The sequence below is a fragment of the Jatropha curcas genome, chromosome 1 (assembly GCF_041381405.1).
Source record: "Jatropha curcas cultivar XTBG-Jc1 chromosome 1, XTBG_Jcur_1.0, whole genome shotgun sequence".
In the NCBI taxonomy this organism is placed as follows: domain Eukaryota; kingdom Viridiplantae; phylum Streptophyta; class Magnoliopsida; order Malpighiales; family Euphorbiaceae; genus Jatropha; species Jatropha curcas.
In genome coordinates this window covers 34,515,688-34,537,061 of record NC_143151.1, presented here as the reverse complement: position 1 = coordinate 34,537,061, position 21,374 = coordinate 34,515,688, and the positions used below count along the sequence as shown (strand labels likewise).

General features: G+C 37.9%; 3 protein-coding genes across 6 annotated transcripts; 2 read left to right on the top strand and 1 right to left on the bottom strand.

Annotated features, from left to right (window-relative positions):
• The first annotated feature begins 3 nt into the window (after positions 1 to 3).
• On the top strand, positions 4 to 6,965 carry FY (Transducin/WD40 repeat-like superfamily protein). 2 transcript variants are annotated; one of them, XM_012213259.4, is made up of 17 exons: positions 4 to 372; positions 474 to 637; positions 766 to 870; positions 1,826 to 1,921; positions 2,009 to 2,091; positions 2,215 to 2,286; positions 2,366 to 2,463; positions 3,022 to 3,081; positions 3,169 to 3,229; positions 3,603 to 3,690; positions 3,790 to 3,853; positions 4,127 to 4,205; positions 4,551 to 4,640; positions 5,233 to 5,321; positions 5,492 to 6,021; positions 6,206 to 6,454; positions 6,685 to 6,965. In XM_012213259.4, the coding sequence occupies exons 1-17, from the start codon at positions 183 to 185 to the stop codon at positions 6,754 to 6,756; spliced, it is 2,190 nt and encodes a 729-aa protein (XP_012068649.1). In that variant the 5' UTR covers positions 4 to 182; the 3' UTR covers positions 6,757 to 6,965. The 2 variants fall into 2 exon arrangements, with proteins under 2 accessions (XP_012068649.1, XP_012068650.1); XM_012213260.4 differs by having other exon boundaries at positions 5 to 372; positions 477 to 637.
• A 472-nt stretch (positions 6,966 to 7,437) lies between these two features.
• On the top strand, positions 7,438 to 13,440 carry LOC105631220 (SNF2 domain-containing protein / helicase domain-containing protein / F-box family protein). Of its 3 annotated transcripts, none has more exons than XM_012213261.4 (9): positions 7,451 to 8,184; positions 8,652 to 11,222; positions 11,310 to 11,523; positions 11,621 to 11,899; positions 11,983 to 12,042; positions 12,145 to 12,275; positions 12,723 to 12,837; positions 12,933 to 13,082; positions 13,169 to 13,440. In XM_012213261.4, the coding sequence occupies exons 1-8, from the start codon at positions 7,673 to 7,675 to the stop codon at positions 13,077 to 13,079; spliced, it is 4,029 nt and encodes a 1,342-aa protein (XP_012068651.3). In that variant the 5' UTR covers positions 7,451 to 7,672; the 3' UTR covers positions 13,080 to 13,082; positions 13,169 to 13,440. The 3 variants fall into 3 exon arrangements, with proteins under 3 accessions (XP_037496726.2, XP_012068651.3, XP_012068652.1); XM_012213262.4 differs by having other exon boundaries at positions 8,045 to 8,184; positions 8,645 to 11,222; XM_037640798.2 differs by lacking the exons at positions 11,983 to 12,042; positions 12,145 to 12,275; positions 12,723 to 12,837; positions 12,933 to 13,082; positions 13,169 to 13,440 and having other exon boundaries at positions 7,438 to 8,184; positions 11,310 to 11,528; positions 11,621 to 11,834.
• Positions 13,441 to 13,576: 136 nt separating this feature from the next.
• Positions 13,577 to 21,068, bottom strand: LOC105631221 (PH, RCC1 and FYVE domains-containing protein 1). Its single transcript, XM_012213263.4, has 9 exons — positions 20,475 to 21,068; positions 19,405 to 19,491; positions 19,009 to 19,098; positions 18,231 to 18,311; positions 17,846 to 18,040; positions 15,649 to 17,763; positions 15,396 to 15,542; positions 14,534 to 14,916; positions 13,577 to 14,093 (listed from the first exon to the last, which is right to left on the bottom strand). The coding sequence occupies exons 1-9, from the start codon at positions 20,526 to 20,528 to the stop codon at positions 13,961 to 13,963; spliced, it is 3,285 nt and encodes a 1,094-aa protein (XP_012068653.1). The 5' UTR covers positions 20,529 to 21,068; the 3' UTR covers positions 13,577 to 13,960.
• Positions 21,069 to 21,374: the final 306 nt, after the last annotated feature.

Here is a 21,374-nt window from a genome sequence, read left to right as displayed (position 1 = left end):
CCCACCTTATAAGCGTTTTCTTTCCCGCTCTCTCCTTGAACCGGTGACCCAAATTAGGGTTTAGGCCTTGATAACTATCGGCACACCAATATCCTCTTAGATGAATTAGGTTTCAGAGTTTCTTATCCACTAACTAACTCTGCATTTGAGACATTTGTTTCATTTTAAGCTTTGCAGTAACAATGATGTATGGTGATCCGCAACACCAACACCAACAGCAGCAACAGCCAGGCGGCGGCGAATTCCTCAGAGGTCCTCCGCCACCGGCACCAATGATGCGACAGCCTTCTGCCTCTTCAACTACTCTCAATCCCTCAGATTATCACCACCCTTCAGCTCCTGCTCCTGGCCCTCCTCCCCCTTCTTACGACAGTCAGATTCTAATTGTACATTTTTTGGCTATATTAGTCATAGCTACACAATGTAGCTATATTCTATGTGCAGTTCTAATATTATCTATTGAATGGTTGTAGCAGCTCATGGAGATAATTTCGGTGCAAAAAGAATGAGAAAGCTTACACAAAGGAGAGCAGTTGATTATACGAGCACTGTTGTCCGTTATATGCAGATTCGTATGTGGCAGCGAGATTCGAGGGACAGGACAGTATTGCAGGCTACTCCAGCAGCAGCAATCGATGTTAGTGAAGATTGTTTGTAAATAATATCACTTCCTCAAATATGCTTGACTTAAGTATTCGTTCTCACACAGTTGATTCCTCTGTTAATAATGTCTAAATTTTCCTCATTCTTTGATCTTTGTTGCAGATGTTACCAACAGCTGCCTATTCTGATAACCCATCAACAAGCTTTGCTGCAAAATTTGTTCATACATCTCTTAACAAGAACCGTTGTTCAATTAATCGAGTTTTGGTATGTCAGATTGACATTAAATTTTTGACATCATTATATTTATATGTTTTCTGTCATCTACTTATGGTGTTTCATTAATTTTAACAATGAATTTGTTGAGCAGAGAGTAAAGGAGTAATTGCGATCGCAGTAAGAAATCTTTCTCACTAAAATAAAGAAAAGGGAAGAATAGAGTCCATAAATTTTGTCTCTAAATTTGAACTTTTGAATTGGAAGTTCATTTGGAATATCATTTCAATTAGTTGTTGTTGATTTTAGCTCTGAAGAGTTTTGTAAAACAAAGTGTTGAAAAGCATCATATTTATTAGGTTGGAATTCACTCTTTTGATTATGTAGCTAACCTTTTCCAGCTCAAGATATTAACTATCTATATATACATTTTAAATTGGCTATTTCAACTTTCTTTCTATAGTTGTAACTTGGATTCAAACATGTTTTTCCCTCTGTAGTTTTAGCCTATGCTGTAAAGATAATAGTAGAAAGAACTAGTTGCTACTAGATAAGTAGGTAGCTTGTTGAAACGCACTAAAATCGGGGAAAATTGAATGATTAGGTGGTGCTTGTCTGTAATATTTTTTTTTCTTCTTAAAACTGGTGCTTGTCCATAATTTGGATAAGAAAATGTAAAGAAACTATCCACTTACCTTTGTTGATTAATTTATTAATCGGCTGCTTTGAGACCTTTAGTCTACAGCTGTTGCGGGTAAGTTGGTGTAACATGAGTGAGACTGGGTCTTCTTAATTGGTGCATGCATGTATATTGGCATATGTTGGCATGTGTGTGAACTTGGATGTACATAAGCATGCCAAATTTTTATTTTTGTTTTCCAATGATATTTTGATTCTGATGTTTTTCATTTTTCTATTTGACTTGTTGCATTATATATTCTTAAAGTATCTAAAATGCTTTAACTAAGCTTTATATTTTTATCCCTAACCTGTTCTTCATTGTCAGTGGACTCCTAATGGGAGACGTCTAATCACTGGTTCTCAAAGCGGTGAATTCACTCTTTGGAATGGACAATCATTTAACTTTGAAATGATTCTACAGGTGCATGATTATACCTATCTGATACTTCCATAGATTTAGTTTGAAGTAAGAATCAGATTGATGACTCATGCGTTTTTCAACGTGTAGGCGCATGATCAAGCCATCAGGTCCATGGTATGGAGTCACAATGACAACTGGATGATCTCTGGTGATGATGGTGGTACAATTAAGTATGTATCTCCTACAATTTCCATTACCTTTGGCTTTAGCTATTATTATTATAAATATAGTTCGTTTTGGATGGATATATTTTCTTCCATGTGCTATTGATGTTAATGTAAAGCAACTTTTAGGTACTGGCAGAGCAACATGAATAATGTTAAGGCACATAAATCTGCTCATAAAGAATCAATTCGTGACTTAAGGTAAGTAATAATTTGCTTCATAACTATTCTCTGTGATCTTTTCTCAATGAAGCATCTCACAGTGCACCTCTTTGAACAGCTTCTGTAGGACAGATTTGAAATTCTGTTCTTGCTCTGATGATACTACTGTCAAAGTATGGGACTTTGCTCGATGCCATGAAGAGCGTTCATTAACTGGTAATGTGCTTTTACTACTTGTTAGATGTGATAATAACTCTGTTGCCTTAAATTTGATTGGTTTTTCTGACTCTGGTAGCAGTTTATGACTTCTGCTGCAATTATGTGTGACATAATCCTTCTTATGAATCAAATAGTGGTTGTCTCGCCCATGCGTGCTTTATTAGACATGTATTATATGTTTATTCTGCTTTTTGTTTGCAGATTTATTGTGAACTTATTATTGTGTTTTTAGTCAAGATACTTTTTTTGTTAATGTTAGATATATCTTTTGGTTAACATTGTGATAGGAAGGTTTGTTCAATTTATTGCCCTTCTTAGGGTTAGCAGGTCAGATGTTAATCATGGGCCTTCCTTCCCTCTCCCTCTTTGGGGGAGTAGGTCCACTCTTAACTTATTACTCAATGGAATACACAATAGGCAATTAACATAAGATTACTTATATGTATCATATTTCTTTAAGAAATCTAACAATTTTATGGAATGATTGTTGACTTTCTGTGTTGCATGTATTTGTTTAACCTTAGTGTTCTCTGTGGTTGTTTTAAACTCAGGCAGGCCATGGTTGGGATGTCAAGAGTGTTGACTGGCACCCTACAAAATCTCTACTTGTTTCAGGTCTGCCGTAGACTTTGTCATGTATTTATTGAACTTCATAAAAGTTGCCATTGTCTTTTCTTAATGCCCGCAATTGGCCTATCTTAGGTGGGAAAGACAACCTTGTAAAACTCTGGGATGCTAAAAGTGGGAGAGAACTTTGCTCATTGTGAGTACAAAATTGACTTTGTGATTACAAGCATTTTTTACTGTAAATCTCTCTCTTTGGTTCTGCTATTTGAATGCTTTTAGCTAAAGCATTCTTTTGGACACTTTGGTTGCCCATTGGACCCTTCTTGTACATTCCTTAGAAGGACACAGTCGGCCTGCCTTGGCCTAATGTTGTTAGGTGTTAGTCATACTATTGGCCCTCCAGTGTACCCAAAGGAAAAAAATAATTTCAAAGGTATCTTTTTTTTCTTGGCTTTCGTCCATAGAATCCAATGGGGTGCTTTTGCTAAAAGCCAAAACTCAGAAGCAACGTAATGGCAATTATAAGCAGACCTGCTGCCACTTTGACAAGCTGTTCATGTGTTTTGCAGTCATGGCCACAAAAATACAGTGCTTTGTGTCAAATGGAATCAAAATGGTAACTGGATTCTAACTGCTGCAAAGGATCAAATCATTAAGGTTGCAAACTTCTGCCTAAATTTGGAGCTCCCTTTCAAAATGGCAATTTCTTTCCTTCTCTGACCTTGTTTACCTTATGCTCTTTCTTGGAATTCCCAGCTTTATGATATTAGGGCAATGAAGGAGCTTGAATCTTTCCGCGGGCACCGAAAGGATGTGACTGGTTAGTAACAGCTCTCATATATTGCATAGTGTACATGGATAAATTTTGTTCAATCCCTCGAACAAAAAGAAAACAAAAGTAGAAGGGCTAATATGGACAAATTACTAATGAATACTGGATATAATTTATAGCAGAACTTCACTTAAATTAATTGACATAAGCATATATAATATTTGTAAAACCAACGGCAATTTTTATTTCAATTTCCATCTATAGTTGTTCTGTTATTTCTTTGGGGAAGTACTAATATTGTTATTTTCCAATCATTTCTAGCATTGGCTTGGCATCCATTTCATGAGGAGTATTTTGTCAGTGGGAGTTTTGATGGGTCCATTTTCCACTGGATTGTTGGGTAAATTTTTTCCACATGCTGAACATTGTTCATACAATTTATTTACTTCATTCCCTCATCTGATTGGGAACAAGGCTTAGTTGTTCTTTTGGTTGTATGCCCTCATCTATGGTGTTTTCGTTGTGCTCTTCATTCAGCAGACAAATTTCTGTTTAGTATATTTTCTCTTATTTTTTGGTGATGCATGGAACATTATTCAAAGGAAAACAATGTAGGAAGGGGAACATTGTCAAATTTGTTTCTCTTCTTTTTTATTTTTTTGCTTGCTTCTTTCTAAATGCCATTTGCTTTTTTTTTTTTTTGAATATTATAAACTTGGAATTAATCTTGCATATTTATATACAGGCACGAGACTCCCCAGATTGAAGTTCCTAGTGCTCATGATAATAGTGTGTGGGATCTTGCATGGCATCCTATTGGATATCTTCTTTGCAGGTAAAAGATATTATTATTTATGATGATGATTTTTGGTAGTCTATGCTTTGTTCATTTAATGTTAGAGCACCCACACTGGAATATGCTCACACAAAAGAAAAAGGCCTTTAAGCATATGAATCCAAAAGAAAGGAGAACAACCCTAGTTGATGAAACCAATCTTTGACTCTTCAATACTCAGATTTGATTTTCATCGCCCCCTTTTAGTTATGAATTTAAAAATAAAGAAATAGCAATCCAGATTAATAGACTGGAAACTTTGATCAGTGCTGCATAACTATAGTTGGATAGATGCTGTAGGACTACTCTTCTTCCCATGGTCTATGGTGGAGTGGTCAGAGAGATGTTGCTTATAAATTTTACCTATCTATATGACTATATCGATCCTGAACTGATAAGATCTGGAAACTACAAATCCTATATGTTTAGGAAACTCCATTTGTGTATGTGCATTGTGAGGTTCTGATGTACAGTGACTAGCAAATTAATGGAAACATTAATACATGAACTGTTTGCAATCATTTTTTGGCTGAATTTCTTATGAGCTTCTGCCACCTCTGTGCATAATTAACTTTCTTAATATCTTTTGCAGTGGTAGCAATGATCATACAACAAAGTTTTGGTGCAGAAATAGGCCAGGAGACACTGCTCGGGATAAATTTAACATGGGTCAGAACCAAGGTAGAACATTGCTGATCATGGTCTATTAAGCTATATGATATTTTGTACAAAATTAGATCACGTTTTGTGGTACTTCCACTGGTTTTCAAGCCACAATCTCTTCAGTAAACGGTACTAATTTAGAACTTACCCAAGTTTAGCTTCTAAGTTTTAGTCTGTGTATTTATCAGGTTATGGTGAACAAAACCCTGCTCTTGGTGGCCGCTTGCCTGGCAATTTTCCTATTCCTGAAGCACCAACAACACCAGGACCATTTCCTCCTGGATTGACTCGAAATGAAGGAACCATTCCGGGTGTTGGAGCTGCAATGCCATTAACGATTCCATCTATTGATACATCAGCTCAGGGAGAGCAGAAACAGCCTCTTCCAATGTCCATTCCTCTAGGAGCGCCTCCTCTACCTCCTGGTCCACATCCATCTCTTCTTGCTGCCAATCAGCAGCAGGGATATCAACAAAATCCTCAGCAGATGCCACAGCAGCAACAACAGGCACACCCTCAGCAAATGCCCAATTTGCCTTTGCCACCACCACATATGCGGCCGTTACAGCCTCCATCACATTTACCCCTGCTTCCTCATCCTCAGTTATCTCGCCCGCCACAAATGCCTCCTCATGCTATGCCTCAATCAATGCCAGGATCCTTGCCTGCACCTTCATCAATGCCTACATCACATCCAATGCCAATGCCTGGTCCAATGGTATGTTAAATATGTCTTATTTGCTTTTTATCAAATTTTGCTGTTTGTTCGATTCTACATACCTGAGATGGTCTCATGACTTTTTAATGCGAAATAGATTTTGAAATAGTCTTTTAAAAACATCTGAACAAGTTACTATTGTTGAATCACTGTAATTTTTAAATATGCCCGCATTTACTTTTAGGGGATGCAAGGTACAATGAATCAGATGGTCCCTCCAATGCAACAAGGCCATTTTATGGGCATGAATCCAATGCATTCTGGACCCTTACCCACAAGTGCTGCCCCTCCAGTTGGGGGCTTTCCTAATGGCCTACCAAATATGCAAGGCCCATCGAATGCAACTGGGGGTCAAATGTTTCCACAAGGTGGTCCATTCAATCGGCCGCAAGGTGGACAGATGCCAATGATGCCAGGGTTTAATCCCTACCAGGTATGATGATCACTAACATTGTAAATTAATTAATACTCACAAGCAATGTACCTGGTATGTTCCGTCTGAGCAAATAACATGTGTGGAACCATGAAATGACAGACTTTAGGGTGTTGCTCAATAGCTTATATTTTTGGCAGAGACAGTTAAAGAATTTGATGTGACAATAGTTTGAAATTGAAACATAACACCTTTCAAAGGAACTAACACAGCAGGTTGCTTCTTTTCAGTCTGGAAATCAATCTGGTATGCCTCCACCACTACCACCAGGTCCTCCGCCTCATTCCCAAACACCTCAGTAGACCATTGTTTCATCCAGACCAGCTGCTGCTTATGCGTGGAAGGAAGCTACGAGCTGCACCGGCTTGCTTGCGTTCAAGTCAACTCATGTCTATTTTATTATGTTGGGATGGTTCTTTTTGCATTTTTTGTTCTTCCTGTGATCATTGTACAATTTGGCAGTAAATACCTTTTAACATATTCAATGAGATAGCAGTAGTTCAGTGGAAAATCCTGTGCAATCCTTTCAGTCTGGAATTTTGCACTCTATTCTGCTGTTTAATGTGTTTATGATGGTAATTCTATTAATATGCTTTGTACTATAATATTTCTCTTTTATTTCATTTTATACAATAAAAATGAATAAGTGACTTATAAAATTGCATAAATTAAATAATTTAATTCATAACATTATTTTATTGAAAACTTCAACTTGTAATATTAGATTAATTAAATATTTAAAATTTTGTGAAAATTGTTATTATAGAAAATAAAGAAAAATTTTTATTATATACTCGGCGTAATAAAAATATTATTGTGAATTTGAGTCAACTTTAGAAAATAAAGAGAAATTATTATGAAAATCTCTTAAAGTTAACTAAAATTACTATTTAGTCCTACTATAAGATTTTAATTGAAATCATTATTTAGGATACAATTATGGATTGACTTTTGAGGTTTAGGTTAGCTCCGTCGCCTGATTTGTCCCAATTGGGAAGTGAGCTTATAAAATTCACAAACAATTGGCTGAGGCTTTCGGTTACTGTGGTTAGGGTCAATGGTCAAAGCTCAAAACCAACAAAACCTCACCCCCCTCTCCTCTCAAATTTCTAAATCGGAACGAAATTCGGGTTTGCTTTTCGGCTTTTTTTTTATCCTCTGCCTAAATTATATATATATATATATACGTCTCTCAGCGACAACGAAAACCTTCCATCAATGGAAGACCCCTATCCAGACTACAAGCTATGCGGTTATCTCTATGCAGTTCTTGCAATTCCTTCGCCCCAACGCGATCCCGTTCCCGTTCCCGTTCTATCCTTTCTCTCTCCCTGCCACGTGTTCGCCGACGGTGCCCAAATTGGATTCAAGGCCACTAATGGCGTCGTTTTATCCTCTCTTAGCAGCAATACAGATTCTTCTTCGCCCTCGCAGCATAGAAATGGCGACGTTGCTTCCAGCAGTTCGAGTCCGGGAAAGAGGAGGTACAAGAGAGGGATTGGGATGGTGAATGGAAGCTTGAGCGTTGTCCACCAGATTCACTCGTTAGTGGCCAATAAATGTATCAAGATTCTCGCGCGTGTTTTGAATGTTGAAGTTCGCGAGAGTGGGGAAGGCGAGGCCAGGGCTGTGGTGCTTGTAGATGTGTATTTGCCTGTTGCATTATGGACTACTGGTTGGCAGTTTCCGAAATCTGGCCCCGTTGCTGGAGCTCTCTTCAGGCACTTGAGGTTTGTGTTTATTTTAATATTTAAATAAAATCCCCACCTAGTGGTTTTATTAGATTAATCAAATGCAGTTTGGTTTTGGAGAATGGAATGTAAAGTATGAATATTGCTTTTATAATAAAATTTCCTTACTTTTCATTAGCTTGTGAAGTGAATTAGTCAGCTAAAGGGACAGTGTTATTCCATATAGCAATGCTTACGTGAAGAATTCACTTTGCATTTCTAGATAGGGTATTAAGAAAAGTACCAGTTTTCTAGACATGCATCTATATAAGACTCTTGCTAGTTTATTTGACCAAGTTGGCTTCTTGGAATTAAACTTTAACTTGTTGATCTTAGGCAAGCTATAACTTTGGTTCCAGATAGCTTGTTAGTATTTTCTAGAGTTTTTTTTTTTTTTTTTTTTTTTTTTTTCTCTCTTTGCGCTTAATTTACCAAACCTAATTTGTTAACGTGCTACAAGTCTGCAGTTGTGATTGGGACAAAAGGAGCTCAATGCTTGTTGATGGAGCAGGGTGTTTTAAAAATGTCCATGGAGGTGACAAGAGCATCTGGAATCTCTCCGACTGTCATGTTCTTGGATGCCAGTTGCATTGTAATGTCTCTGATTCTTCAAAGAAAAGGCGTTTTGAACTCCATGAAATTTTTAAGTGCTTGCCTAGTGTGACAAATAAGGAAAAATTATATTCTTCAAGGGTGAAATCAGTTGATGGCTCTTATGGTACTGGTATTTGGGATCTGACAGATGATACTTTGATAAATATTCTAACTGTCCTTGGCCCTATGGACCTTGTCAGGGTTGCAGCAACCTGTCGTCATTTGAGATCATTGGCTGTATCAATAATGCCATGTATGAAACTTAAACTATTTCCTCACCAGGAGGCAGCTGTTGAGTGGATGTTACAGCGAGAGCGGAATCCTCAAATTTTGTCGCATCCTCTATTCATGAATTTTCCAACAGAAGATGGGTTTGTCTTCTATGTAAATACTGTTTCTGGTGAAATAGTTACTGAAGTGGCCCCAACTGTGAGAGATTTTCGTGGGGGACTGTTCTGTGATGAACCTGGCTTAGGGAAGACTATAACTGCTCTTTCCCTTATTCTGAAGACTCAAGGAATAATTGCTGACCCACCGGATGGAGTTCAAATAACCTGGTGTAGACATAATGGTGACCAGAGATGTGGCTATTATGAGCTTAGTGGTGACGGGTTCATCTGTAATAATAAGCTTTTGGGGAAAAGGAATATGAGCCAGAGTGCTCGTAGGGGACAATTATCTTTGGAAAAATTCACTCCAATACATGATCCAAGTTATTCTTCACCTAAAAGAGCTAGGTTAAAGGAACCAAGTGAGCACGTTGTACAGTTCAATAAGTCTTTTCCAGGAACAGGAAAAAAATTGCTATCGGCTGCGCATTCGGAGCCAATTGCACGTGTAGTTCGATGCTCAAGGAGCTTGAGTCGTATCAAGAAAAATCTTCTTTATTCATATGGTGAAGAATCTGGCATAGGCAGCAAAAGGAAAGTTGGAGAAAATTCAACCAAGAGGAATTCGGGTTTTTCTTGGGAACATCTGGACATGTCATTTGGAAAGACTACTGGAGATATTTTAGCATATAATGAAACTTGGGCTCAATGTGATGCCTGTCGAAAGTGGAGGAAGCTTAAAGATGCCGTGCCTAATGCTACTGCTGCATGGTTTTGTAGCATGAACACTGACCCTTTTCATCAGAGATGCAAAGATCCAGAGGAAGCTTGGGATAGTTGTGAATCTATAACATACCTTCCAGGATTTTGCCCCAAAGAAGCATCTGGAGGAAAGGAACAAAATGTATCATTTTTCATCAGTGTGCTTAAGGACTACTATTCAGTGATCGGTTCTAAAACAAAGAGAGCCTTAACTTGGCTTGCTAGACTTTTGCCGGAAAGACTTTCTCAAATGGAAACAATTGGTTTGCCAAGTCCCATCTTAGGCACTGGAGATATGCACGTGTTTCATACAATATTTCAATCCTTTGGTCTTATAAGGAGAGTAGAAAAGGGTGTCAGTAGGTGGTATTACCCAAAGACTCTTGAAAACTTGGCATTTGATGTGGATGCTCTTAGAATAGCTCTCTGCAGTCCGCTGAATTCTGTTAGATTGTATTTGTCAAGAGCAACTTTAATTGTTGTTCCAGCAAATCTGGTTGATCATTGGAAAACACAAATCCAAGAGCATGTCAAACCTGGCCAGTTGCGTGTCTGCATCTGGACTGATCATAAAAAGCCTTCTGCTCACAGTTTGGCTTGGGATTATGATGTTGTAATAACAACCTTTAATCGTTTAAGTGCAGAGTGGGGTGCCAATAAGAAAAGCCCTCTGATGCAAGTGCATTGGCTTAGAGTCATGCTAGATGAAGGGCACACACTTGGTTCTAGTCTTAACTTGACAAACAAATTGCAAATGGCGATTTCATTGATGACTTCAAGTCGCTGGTTGCTAACAGGAACCCCAACACCTAATACGCCCAATAGTCAGCTCTCGAATCTTCACCCAATGCTTAAGTTCCTACATGAGGAAGCTTATGGACAGAACCAGAAGTCATGGGAAGCTGGCATTCTTAGACCATTTGAAGCAGAGATGGAAGATGGTCGCTTGCGTTTGTTGCAGTTGCTCCATAGGTGCTTGATTAGTGCCAGAAAGAAAGATTTGAAAGCTATTCCTCCATGCATCAAGAAGGTGACATTTCTCAATTTCACTGAGGAGCATGCAAGAAGTTATAATGAATTGGTAGTTACTGTACGGCGGAACATACTAATGGCTGACTGGAACGATCCTTCACATGTTGAAAGTTTGCTTAACCCAAAGCAATGGAAGTTTCGAAGTGCTACGATTAGAAATGTCAGGCTATCTTGTTGTGTGGCTGGGCATATTAAAGTGACTGATGCAGGAGAAGATATTCAAGAAACCATGGACATTTTAGTTGCAAAGGGTCTGGATCCTGTCTCAGAGAACTATGCTTTAATTAAGTATTATCTACAATATGGTGGAAACTGTCAAAGGTAATTTTGACTTTCTAAGTTTTTGGCAACTCCATTACGAATTCACAGACTGAATTTGATATTCGCTTTTTTCTATTTTTGGGTCAGATGCAATGAATGGTGCCGTCTTCCTGTTGTCACACCATGTGGGCATCTTTTGTGTCTCGATTGTGTTGGTTTGGATAGTGAAAGGTGTACTTTTTCTGGCTGTGGTGAACTTTATGAGATGCAAAGTCCTGAAATTTTAACCCGGCCTGAAAATCCCAACCCAAAATGGCCTGTTCCCAAAGATCTTATTGAGTTACAACCTTCATATAAACAGGCAAGGTTTGCTCTAAGTTGAAATGTTCTATTTTATTTGCCGTGCTCTATAAACACATTTCTGATTATATACTTACATTTTTTTTTTTTTTGTACAGGATAACTGGGATCCTGATTGGCAATCAACATCTAGCAGTAAAGTGTCTTATCTTGTTCAGAGGCTGAAAGCGCTGCAGGATGCTAATAGAGAGTGTCTTTCTTCGATTAATGAAAATGATGCCAAGAACATTGAGCAAATTCATCCCTCTGTAATGGGTGATTCAAGTGCACTGTTGCAGGACTGCTGTAGGCAGAGTTCCAAGTCTTCCAAATCAGCTCTGGAGAAAGTTATAATATTTTCACAATTTCTTGAGCACATACATGTTATTGAACAGCAGGTAGATGTTTTTTGATTATTAGGATTGTGTGATTTCCTTGTATAGCAGTGAAAGGTTCTGACCTCTTTTTTTCCTTGTTTCAGTTAACATTTGCTGGTATCAAGTTTGCTGGACTTTATAGTCCAATGCACTCAAGCAACAAGGTAATTGTTTTATTTTTCGTTTTTCTTCTTTTGTGCTTTCTTCCTGCTTTTCCTTTTTAAGCTGTTTGCATTTTATTTGGCATGTTCATTATGCTCATTCAGATGAAGGCGCTAGCCTCATTCCAACATGATGCGACGTGTATGGCTCTTTTAATGGATGGAAGTGCTGCATTGGGTCTTGACTTGAGCTTTGTATCACATGTGTTCTTAATGGAGCCAATCTGGGATAGAAGGTAATATTTTGAAAAAACCAGACTCTCTCTCTCTCTCTCTCTCTCCGGTTAGAAATTTCAACCCCTTAGTAAAAAAAATGAAAGATTGACTTTTAGTTGCTCAAAGTTGTGTGCCTCTCTCTCTCTCTCTCTCTCTCTCTCTCTCTCTCTCTCTCTATATATATATATATATATATATATAATTAATTAATTTTCACTGTCAACTTTTGCAAGTTCAAAATGAAAGCACTATCTTACCTTTTGAATCATGATCATCTTTTTTTTCTCTTTTTTTTTTTTTCTGGGGTAAAAAAAAATGGTAAATGGATTATTCGTTGCCACGAAGCACATTTACTGGTTATTAAATAAGGAGTTCCTTGGAAACGAGAAGTTCATCACCTTCCTTTGTATCTCGTTTCATCCTTTTGGACCTATTCCTTAACATATTTTATGTTAAACTGTTGTCAGCATGGAGGAACAAGTGATCAGTCGCGCTCATCGGATGGGTGCTACTCGTCCCATTCAAGTGGAGACTTTAGCAATGCGTGGTACAATCGAGGAGCGAATGTTGGAATTCTTACAGGTGTGCCTTTTTTTTCTTAAACTGCAAAATGCAAGTATATGACTTGACCACTGAGCACTTCCCTTTTTTTTGACTTTTGCTTGATTTTTCTCTAGGACGGTGATGACTGTAGAAGGCTGGTGAAAGAAGAGTTTGAAAAACTTGACCATCAGGGGACAAGACCTCATCGCTCACTACATGACTTTGCTGAGCGCAACTATTTGGCCCGACTCAGTTTTGTTCACACAGGTCCTAGAACATAAGAGGTAAACAAAAAAAATTCGACTTTTGTCTCTTTACCTGTGAACGCATCAAGAGTTTCTCTGGGATTTACATTGTATATTCCTTGCAGTTGTGATGCAGATCTCAATCAAGTGGAATCCGAAGGTTGCATCAAATTTAATTTAACTTTTGATGAAATGTTAGTCTGATTATTTTCGAATTAATTGGTTCTTGCCTTCTCATTTCTAAGCAAAGCCACTGCTGCATTGATGTTCATCATTGTTCTTGTTCATCCATATACAGGAAAGGAAAAAGAAACATTATGCTTCCAATGTATTTTTGTTGTATCATACTAATTGTTATTTTAATTCGTCAAAGAGAAATAAAATTAATATTCGATCATCTTTTTTTTTTTTTTGACTTAACAATATTGTTATTAAATAACTCTTATTTTTCCAGCAGGATTTTTTTAAAAAAAAATTAAATTAAATTGCATAATTACAAAAAATGTGCCTATTTCATATTTCTAGACACCAAGTTAATGGGCCAATTTAATATTTTAGGATACCAAGCCCCAAAATCAAACTCGTGCTTAAGTTCGTGTTAGGCTTGGAGCACACTGGTTCTTACATTCCACGGAATACACAGAGGCAGCAACCTACTTACAAAGAATTTACATAACCTCTCACCACTTTTCAACCTCCCCTTTTGAAAAAAATTACAGGAAATATGAAAACATGGATACGTTTAATGCAAAATATCAAAATAGAAAAGTAAGATAAGGAAGAAAAAATACCCCTACCCACGAAAAAACAAAATTGGCTTCCACCAATCATAAAGGCAGAAATTTAGAATCAAATTTCTGATATTCCAAACCATAGCATTTGCAAGTGCACCATAGTTGCATCTTGATTGTGGAAGGTCAATGAGCCAGACCTTCCCTCCCCATGCCGACAATAGATTTATCAGCCATGGGAACATTGTATTGCTGATATACTCTTGCTCTGTTCGCTGCCCACCATTGCTCTGCTTGTTTCTCACTGAATCTCTTTCGGCTGCAAAAGGATAAGTTAACACATAAGAAGCTAGTGATCTCCAACGAGATACTAATTAGAAATTTCAGTTTACTCAGGACCCAAATTCAGTTTACTCAGACATCTTTCCGCCAGGGTAAATCAGGACCCAAATTCAGTTTACTCAGACATCTTTCCACCAGGGTAAATCAGGACCCAACATGTAATAGATAAGGAGCTTGAAACAGTACAGAAACTGTGATGTCTGAACTTGTCTACGGCCAAGTGCCAATAAAAGTATGGCCATAGCTTCCTGCTATGCCATATTGCATGCTCTCCTTTCTACTTTGTCAGTAATGTTATACTCATTACCATTAAAAGAAAATAAAAATATGTTCAGGCCTTTTGGGAAAAAACATCTCAGTTTTGAGAATAAACATTCAGAGAGCGGCAGAGATAGTCCAGAATGCTTTAATACATACCTGAAACGGACACGCTTCAGATCTTTGGCACCTCCAGGCAAGGAAACAAGGGTAATGTACACACCTGGTTCATCTTGCTCAACCCATTCATCCCCATGGCAGGGTTCGACTTTTGCTGTTCTGTTTTTACTCCTTACTGTTGTTTCCAAATGTGGCACTTCAGAGTGACTTAAAGTTTGATTACTAGCAGTGGCAGACACGTTAGGAATCAGTAAGCTGCTTGATCCATTTGAATCTGGTTCGTGGCATTTTGTGGGACTATTCAGTTGCTCATTAACTGCAGAAGCAATTTCCCTTGTGGGAGTGGCACTAGAAAAATAAAAGGAGGGTGAACTGCTGTTTCTTGCTGCTCCAACAGGCAACCTTTCAGCCATATCCTTCAACTGCCAAGGCATAAATTTAAATTGATGACTGATTGATTATCATTATACACTTTTGCAGACAGAAAAATTTATAGCCTTCTGTTGTGATGCAAATAAAAAAGATCATGTTGATCAACATAAATGTAGCATAGATGCATAAGCCTCAGGATGGACGGAATTATTTCACTCCAAGTCTATTTTCCCTACCTTGATACAACTGATTTGAGGCTTAAAACAGGTAATCATTGTGCACATGCACAAAATATCTGAGATAGCAACAAAGCATGATTAAAGTTTAAACACATCAAATCCTTCATGTTGCAGACATAGTGCAGTTCATTTGATACCATAAGTAGTGGTGCCACCATTCCTACTCTTTACCATCAAATTCTAGCTTTTTCATGTCAGAATACACATTTATTCCTAGGCTTTTGGCAGTCAAGATTCCCTAGCATGTGAAAAATGTAATTTCCAAACAAGAACATCAACTTTTAACTTACTTGAGCAGTAAGTGATTTCATTACTTCTTTTGCTGCTTTGCATTTTGCAGTTTCCTCCTCTGCCACTGCAATAGCTTCCTTCAATTGTTTAGTTGTTCTTTCCAGCTCAACTTCTTGAAGTTTAGCTTTGCGGGTAAGTTCTTCAACCTACATTATCAGCCAGTCGGCCATTATACAAAGACAACAATACAAGGCAGATAAAAGGAGAAGACTTCTGAACAGTAATTGATATTATGAAAGGTAATCCAAATACCTGAGCTCTTAATTTAACGACTTCTTCACTCAACCTATCATTTGACCTTTTAGCATCATCCACAACAATTTTTGGCAATGGATGAACAAGATTCGGGGTTGGTGTTGTCGCACGAGGCGGACTAGATCGTCTTGATGTTGGTGATGCTGCTCGAGACATAATTCTTGATCCTGGAAGAGAAGCTGAGAAAAATTTCTTGGATGAACCAAAATATTTAGAGTTGTTAAACCCATTGCATTGAGAAGAATCATTTGCATTGAATGAAGCTTGAGGACCATTCAAGTTTAGTTTGTTTCTCTTCAAAGATTCCCTTTCCGCATCTTTAGATGATTCGATCGAATTATTTCTTCCTAGTTGGACATGGGATCTCGCATTCAAATAGTCACTGTTTTCAACTTCAAGTAGTCGCTGATTTATACTTCCCCTTCTACTTAGAGCAGAATGAGATGAAGAGTCAGTTTCCGTAGCTCTCCTAAGTTTGCTAAAACACTGATCACAGACACGATAAGGTTTGTTCGGATTTGGTGCCATTGAAGCCTTGAGAGACTTTTTACTACTACAAGAATGACAAAAAACAAGTCCACAATTGTAACAGTTGTGTCGTTTCCTTTTGAAATTAAATGGAAGGCGGCAGCCTGAACACATGGATTGATCAATACCAGAAACCCACTTATGAAGACAGATAACTGCAGTAAAACTAGTGCCACAGACGACACTTTTAACCTGTTTGTCCTTCAATGCTTCAACAATTGTTGGGGAATTTCTATCATCTGTATCACCATGACCTAATCGGCCATTTGCACCTTTTCCCCAGGTGTAAACTTCAGTTCTTGAAGTTAAAACTGCTACATGGTAGGCACCGCAAGCTATTTCTTCAACAAAATTTTTTGCAAGCTTTCCTTCAACACGAACAGGCAGTTTTCCATCAGCTTGAGAATTCCCAAGTTGACCATATACCGGGCTTCCCATTGTGTAAACATGGCCTGTAGTTGTCAATGCAACAGTCATGCTGTGCCCACAAGCAACCTGACAGAAGTTTGGTTCTACAAGAGCAGCAACGCAAGTGGGTACCAGTCTAGGTTCTTTGTCACCATGCCCAAGACGACCCTTATCTCCATCTCCCCAAGTGAATAGCTTGCCCGAAGAGCAATTGCTGGAACTTGAAGACCCAACCATGACTTCAACAACTGCAGCAGTGTGCCAAACACCACAGGCTGCTCGCACAGTGCGAAGGCCTTTGAGGGACTCCACTTCCCTTGGTATAGATACACTTCTGCGGTCGTCATGGCCTAAAACACCAAAAGTTCCATCACCAAATGTAAACAATTGCCCAGAAGAGGTTACAATAGCTGTGTGCCATGGTCCACATGAGACCGATGAAACATGTATTCCCTCTAGAGGTCCATTTAACTTTTTGGGAACCCAATTACTAGCTTTATCTCCATATCCAAGGAGTCCAATATTGTAAGAACTACCGCCCCATATATATAAATCACCAGAAAGTGTTACTGCACAAGAATGGTACTCTCCACATGCCACAAGTTCAACATTGATATTTTTTAGACCATCTACAAGCTTTGGATGCAAGACATCGGAGTCAACTCCATGCCCAAGTCTGCCTCCAAGTTCCTCCCCCCAAGAGAAAACCTCCCCTTGTTTTGTTACCAAAGCAGCATGTCGACGACCACATGCTATAGTCTGAACATCCAATAGCACTGCAGATTCCAAGGCTTTTGGAACACAAGAATCCATCCTAACACCAGAACCTCCAGCTCCATGCACTCCCCCACCAAGAATACCATCACCAGTGCCTTCTCCCCAAATGTAAACATCCCCCAATGCATCACTATCATCATGGCCAGAGCCTTGACTCGATGAGCTAACAGCACTTGATAAACTAACTCTAAAAGCATCTATGCTCATACCCTTTAAACGGCCATTTATTGCATCTGAGCCTCCTGATGACACAGAATGGACTGAGCCACAAGTAGATTCAGATGGACATAAAACCTTGGGAGCCACAGCATATAGTTCCATGTCAGATAAAACTTTTTCTAAACCAGCTTTAGGAGGACTGTCATATGGAGTACGAAGACGTAGGGGATCCATGTCATCCTATATCAGCAACAAAGAAAAATATCTTATTCAACAGACAGCAATGAAATGCAATAACGCGTGAAGGAACAAGGAGGATCACCTTCTGTGAACTGTCACCACTACCAAATGCAGAGCTCAAAGGAGAACTTCTTTGGGTGTGTACTCTAGGACTAGTTGCTTCAGATGAGATTCCATCACTTCTAGATTCTACTCTCCCTTTACGAAGATGGTTACGTGATATTAACGCTTTTAGACCAGTAATCCAAACTTCAGCTTCATCTTTGTCCTTGCAAATCTGGTTAAAAGAAGTTTGATCAGTAGATGATAGAAAAAATTTTCATATGAAAAGTTATGGATGCAATCAAGACAATATATTAACAGTTGAGATCAATTACTGCAGGTGACTCTCTAGATTTCAGAGACAGTATAATGTTGGAGAAAAAAAAAAGAGGCAAAAAAGTAGAAATCATAAAAGATATACCTACCAAATCTAAAGATCTATCATTATATAGAAGAGAAAATGACTGGTATTCCTTCTCTGGTCGAGGATATCTCTGAAATATAGGCTGCAATAAGCAAAATTAAGAACAATCCATTAAATAACAGTTCTCTTTTAATTGAAATAATAACATTGTTCGTGTATGTGGGTGTATGCACACAAGTGATCACAAACTTTTCTTTTGGGGAAAATGGAAAGAGGAAAAATGGAAAAGAAGCAACAAAAATAAAAGCATCAGAAACAGACAATTATTTTACATCCAAAAGGATATATATTACGACATAAGAGAGGTGTCATACAATACCATCATATATCTTCGACTTTGCCCAAAAATATAAGATAGGTTACAGGCAAATGATTGAACAAGCCAGTTCTGATGTGCATAGGCAACCAAATAAAACATCATACAACAAAGTGCCACTACTGTCTATACACCATATAACACTTTCTAACCCTTTTTTTTTACTTGCACATAAAATGAACCAATTCATATTTTTCCAATTTTGCATCTCCAAAAAATACCTCCAGTTTATCAAGTGAAAGCAGAATAGCAATGTGTGAAGCTCAGTCATCTGATAAACAAGGTGATTTGTGCATATACCCAATGCTTAAGCAGCAAGCTTAATCTGCCAAGCGTAGATCATATATACCTATATTATATGCTGCAAAGTTGCAACAGGCAACATATTTTGTACCCTCTGTCAGCATGTTGCTGAAGCATGCAGCACATAGAAGTTGCAAGAAATATCAATAGATGAACTTACAGTGCGTTGCCCAGATATGATTCTGGAGACATGACTCAGTTTAAGATGCTTCTCCTCTTTCCCCGATAACCATATTAAAGCAGATTCATCCTGAAACAACAAAAGCAGGACACAGAGCAGAGAATTTCAATAGAGATAAATCAAATATCCAATACCCCAGAACATAAGAACTAAAGATAATAAAGATAAGACATTTGAATTAATTAATTTAGCACCAGAACGAATGAAACAGAAAGCCTGTGCTGAGAGGAGATAATACATTATTGGGCTTCTTATTCAACAGTGAAGAAACATTTGCACATCAAGTTCAGTAACTTCGCCCAGCGGCCCAAAAATATAAAACTTTTGCCTCAAAGGAAAGGAAACTACAGGGAAAAATAAACATATTAATCTTACATTGGCCAGCCTAAATGGACAAAATTTGGGTTTTCCTCTACGTCCATACTTCAGCAATTGGGCTCCTTTTTTAAGAGCAGTGATGGCCTGCAGTAAAGAATGTACCAAGAACCTGAATTAAATTAATCTGAGCAAACTAGGAAATTGTTCTTTTTGGATGGATATGGAAAGAAACAATATGAGCACTTAGATGGAGTTATGATGACATGAAACATCACATAATACAATCGACAAATAAAGTATGTTCTTCCCCTTAATGCAGTGACAAATAAGTGTTGCCTTCTCGATATAAAAATAAGTTGATGAGCTTCATGCCAGCACATGTCTAAAAATTTTAAAAGTGAGTAATAAACTCCTCCATTTGAGCCCTTGGTATTGTTATCCAAGGAGATTTGGCCACTTTACATCAAACACGTTAACACCCATAACATATTTGGCATCACTGCCATACTCCATCTTCTAAAGTTCTTCCAACAAAATCCAGAAAACAAGCATAAAGACATGAACTTATTGATTGTCTAGCTTAGTTTTAGAGGTTTTGCCATCTATATAACCTCTTACTGGGCAGAATTATCAATTTTCAATTTTAGGCTCATGAAACTTGGTTGGACATAATAGAACAAAGACGTGCACATTGAATACAATATCATAGAGAAAAACTTTGTTTTATCAAGAAATTACCCATAGGATAACATGGTAACAGAAGTACATCCTGTGATAATAATTCATAATAGAATATAATTTCTGATTAATAATTATAATAAGAAACTTCGAAAAAATATCTACCATTTGACCACGTTGAGCTAATCCAGATTCTCAAATCTATTAAGGCTTAGTAGAGCTTAAATGCTAGTTGGTATAGTTAAAGTTATTTGATTTTAGCGACAAAATTATCTAATTGCAAAGAACAAGTAAAATTCCCACTGGAGTCACAACCAACAAAGCAAACTTTCCCCCAATGTTAACATTCACGTAGTGTATGTCAATACAATACAAACTCCCGTATATATACAATTCAAGAAAAAGCATCATAGCGTCAAAAGGAGATGTAAGATAAATGAAGAAATTACCAACTCAATGTCTCTCTCTACAGAACCCGGCCTCGACTGTTCGGCGGCAGTCATTTCTTCCACTCGCAATCAACAACTTTGTTTGCCCGACAAAGTCTTACTCATTACACGGCTTCATACTTCTACACATACACATTGCTTCATTTAACAACTATAAACCCTAAATCACTGACTCTCACACAGTTCATCGATGCTTCATGTCAGCTTATATATATATATATATTTTTTTTCCTCCTTTTCCTTCGAAGCTGAAACCAAGTGAATAAAGAATCAGAGTTCAGAGCCGAAATTGCAGAGCTAATCGAACACAAGAAATGATCTGATTTGGAAGAAAGCTGTCCCTCGGCTTTGCGATTTGAGGATTTAAAATTCGAAGAAAACTAGATAGAAAGGGGGCAGAAGTTGCGTTTTGCAGCAAAACGACGAGAGAATGCGGTTGGAAAGAGGGTTCTAAAGATTCCTCTGAGAGACTAAGACCCGTTAGGCTCGAGGATTCCCAGTTGGGAAAGAAAATGCGGGAAAATGAAGGAAAATTAGCGGTGAGACTCGGAGTAGCAGCTACTACGCAGATACTGTGAGAGTGAAAGGGAGAATCTAATTGGAGAAAGTTTAATGAAAATGATAGATTTTAGTCAACGTTCTCTGTTGACTTCAAAGTACTGTCCAGTATAGTTCAGTGACCATTGATATGTTGCCACGTCGCAAATCCCGCAGATTTAATGAACAAAAATGCAAAATTTTGTTTCGGTTTCGAGCACATGCCATGTCATAAATCATAATGACGATTTAATAGGCCGCTTTAGAAATTTAAAACTAATAATAAATTTTCTTTTCGATAATTATTTAATATATCTCCATTTATTATGTTTAATTATTTTCCATTCAATTATTTATTGGAAC

Bases quoted from the DNA above. Each gene is read 5' to 3' on its own strand.
- FY (XM_012213259.4), top strand. From the start codon at position 183: ATGATGTATGGTGATCCGCAACACCAACACCAACAGCAGCAACAGCCA. The intron at 2,092-2,214 runs GTATGTATCTCC...AGCAACTTTTAG, and splicing joins GATGATGGTGGTACAATTAA to GTACTGGCAGAGCAACATGA. The intron at 4,206-4,550 runs GTAAATTTTTTC...ATTTATATACAG, and splicing joins ATTTTCCACTGGATTGTTGG to GCACGAGACTCCCCAGATTG.
- LOC105631220 (XM_012213261.4), top strand. From the start codon at position 7,673: ATGGAAGACCCCTATCCAGACTACAAGCTATGCGGTTATCTCTATGCA. The intron at 11,223-11,309 runs GTAATTTTGACT...TTTTTGGGTCAG, and splicing joins TATGGTGGAAACTGTCAAAG to ATGCAATGAATGGTGCCGTC. The intron at 12,276-12,722 runs GTAATATTTTGA...AACTGTTGTCAG, and splicing joins GAGCCAATCTGGGATAGAAG to CATGGAGGAACAAGTGATCA.
- LOC105631221 (XM_012213263.4), bottom strand. From the start codon at position 20,528: ATGACTGCCGCCGAACAGTCGAGGCCGGGTTCTGTAGAGAGAGACATT. The intron at 18,041-18,230 runs GTAGGTATATCT...TCTTTTAACCAG, and splicing joins ATGATAGATCTTTAGATTTG to ATTTGCAAGGACAAAGATGA. The intron at 17,764-17,845 runs GTGATCCTCCTT...TTGCTGATATAG, and splicing joins GTGGTGACAGTTCACAGAAG to GATGACATGGATCCCCTACG.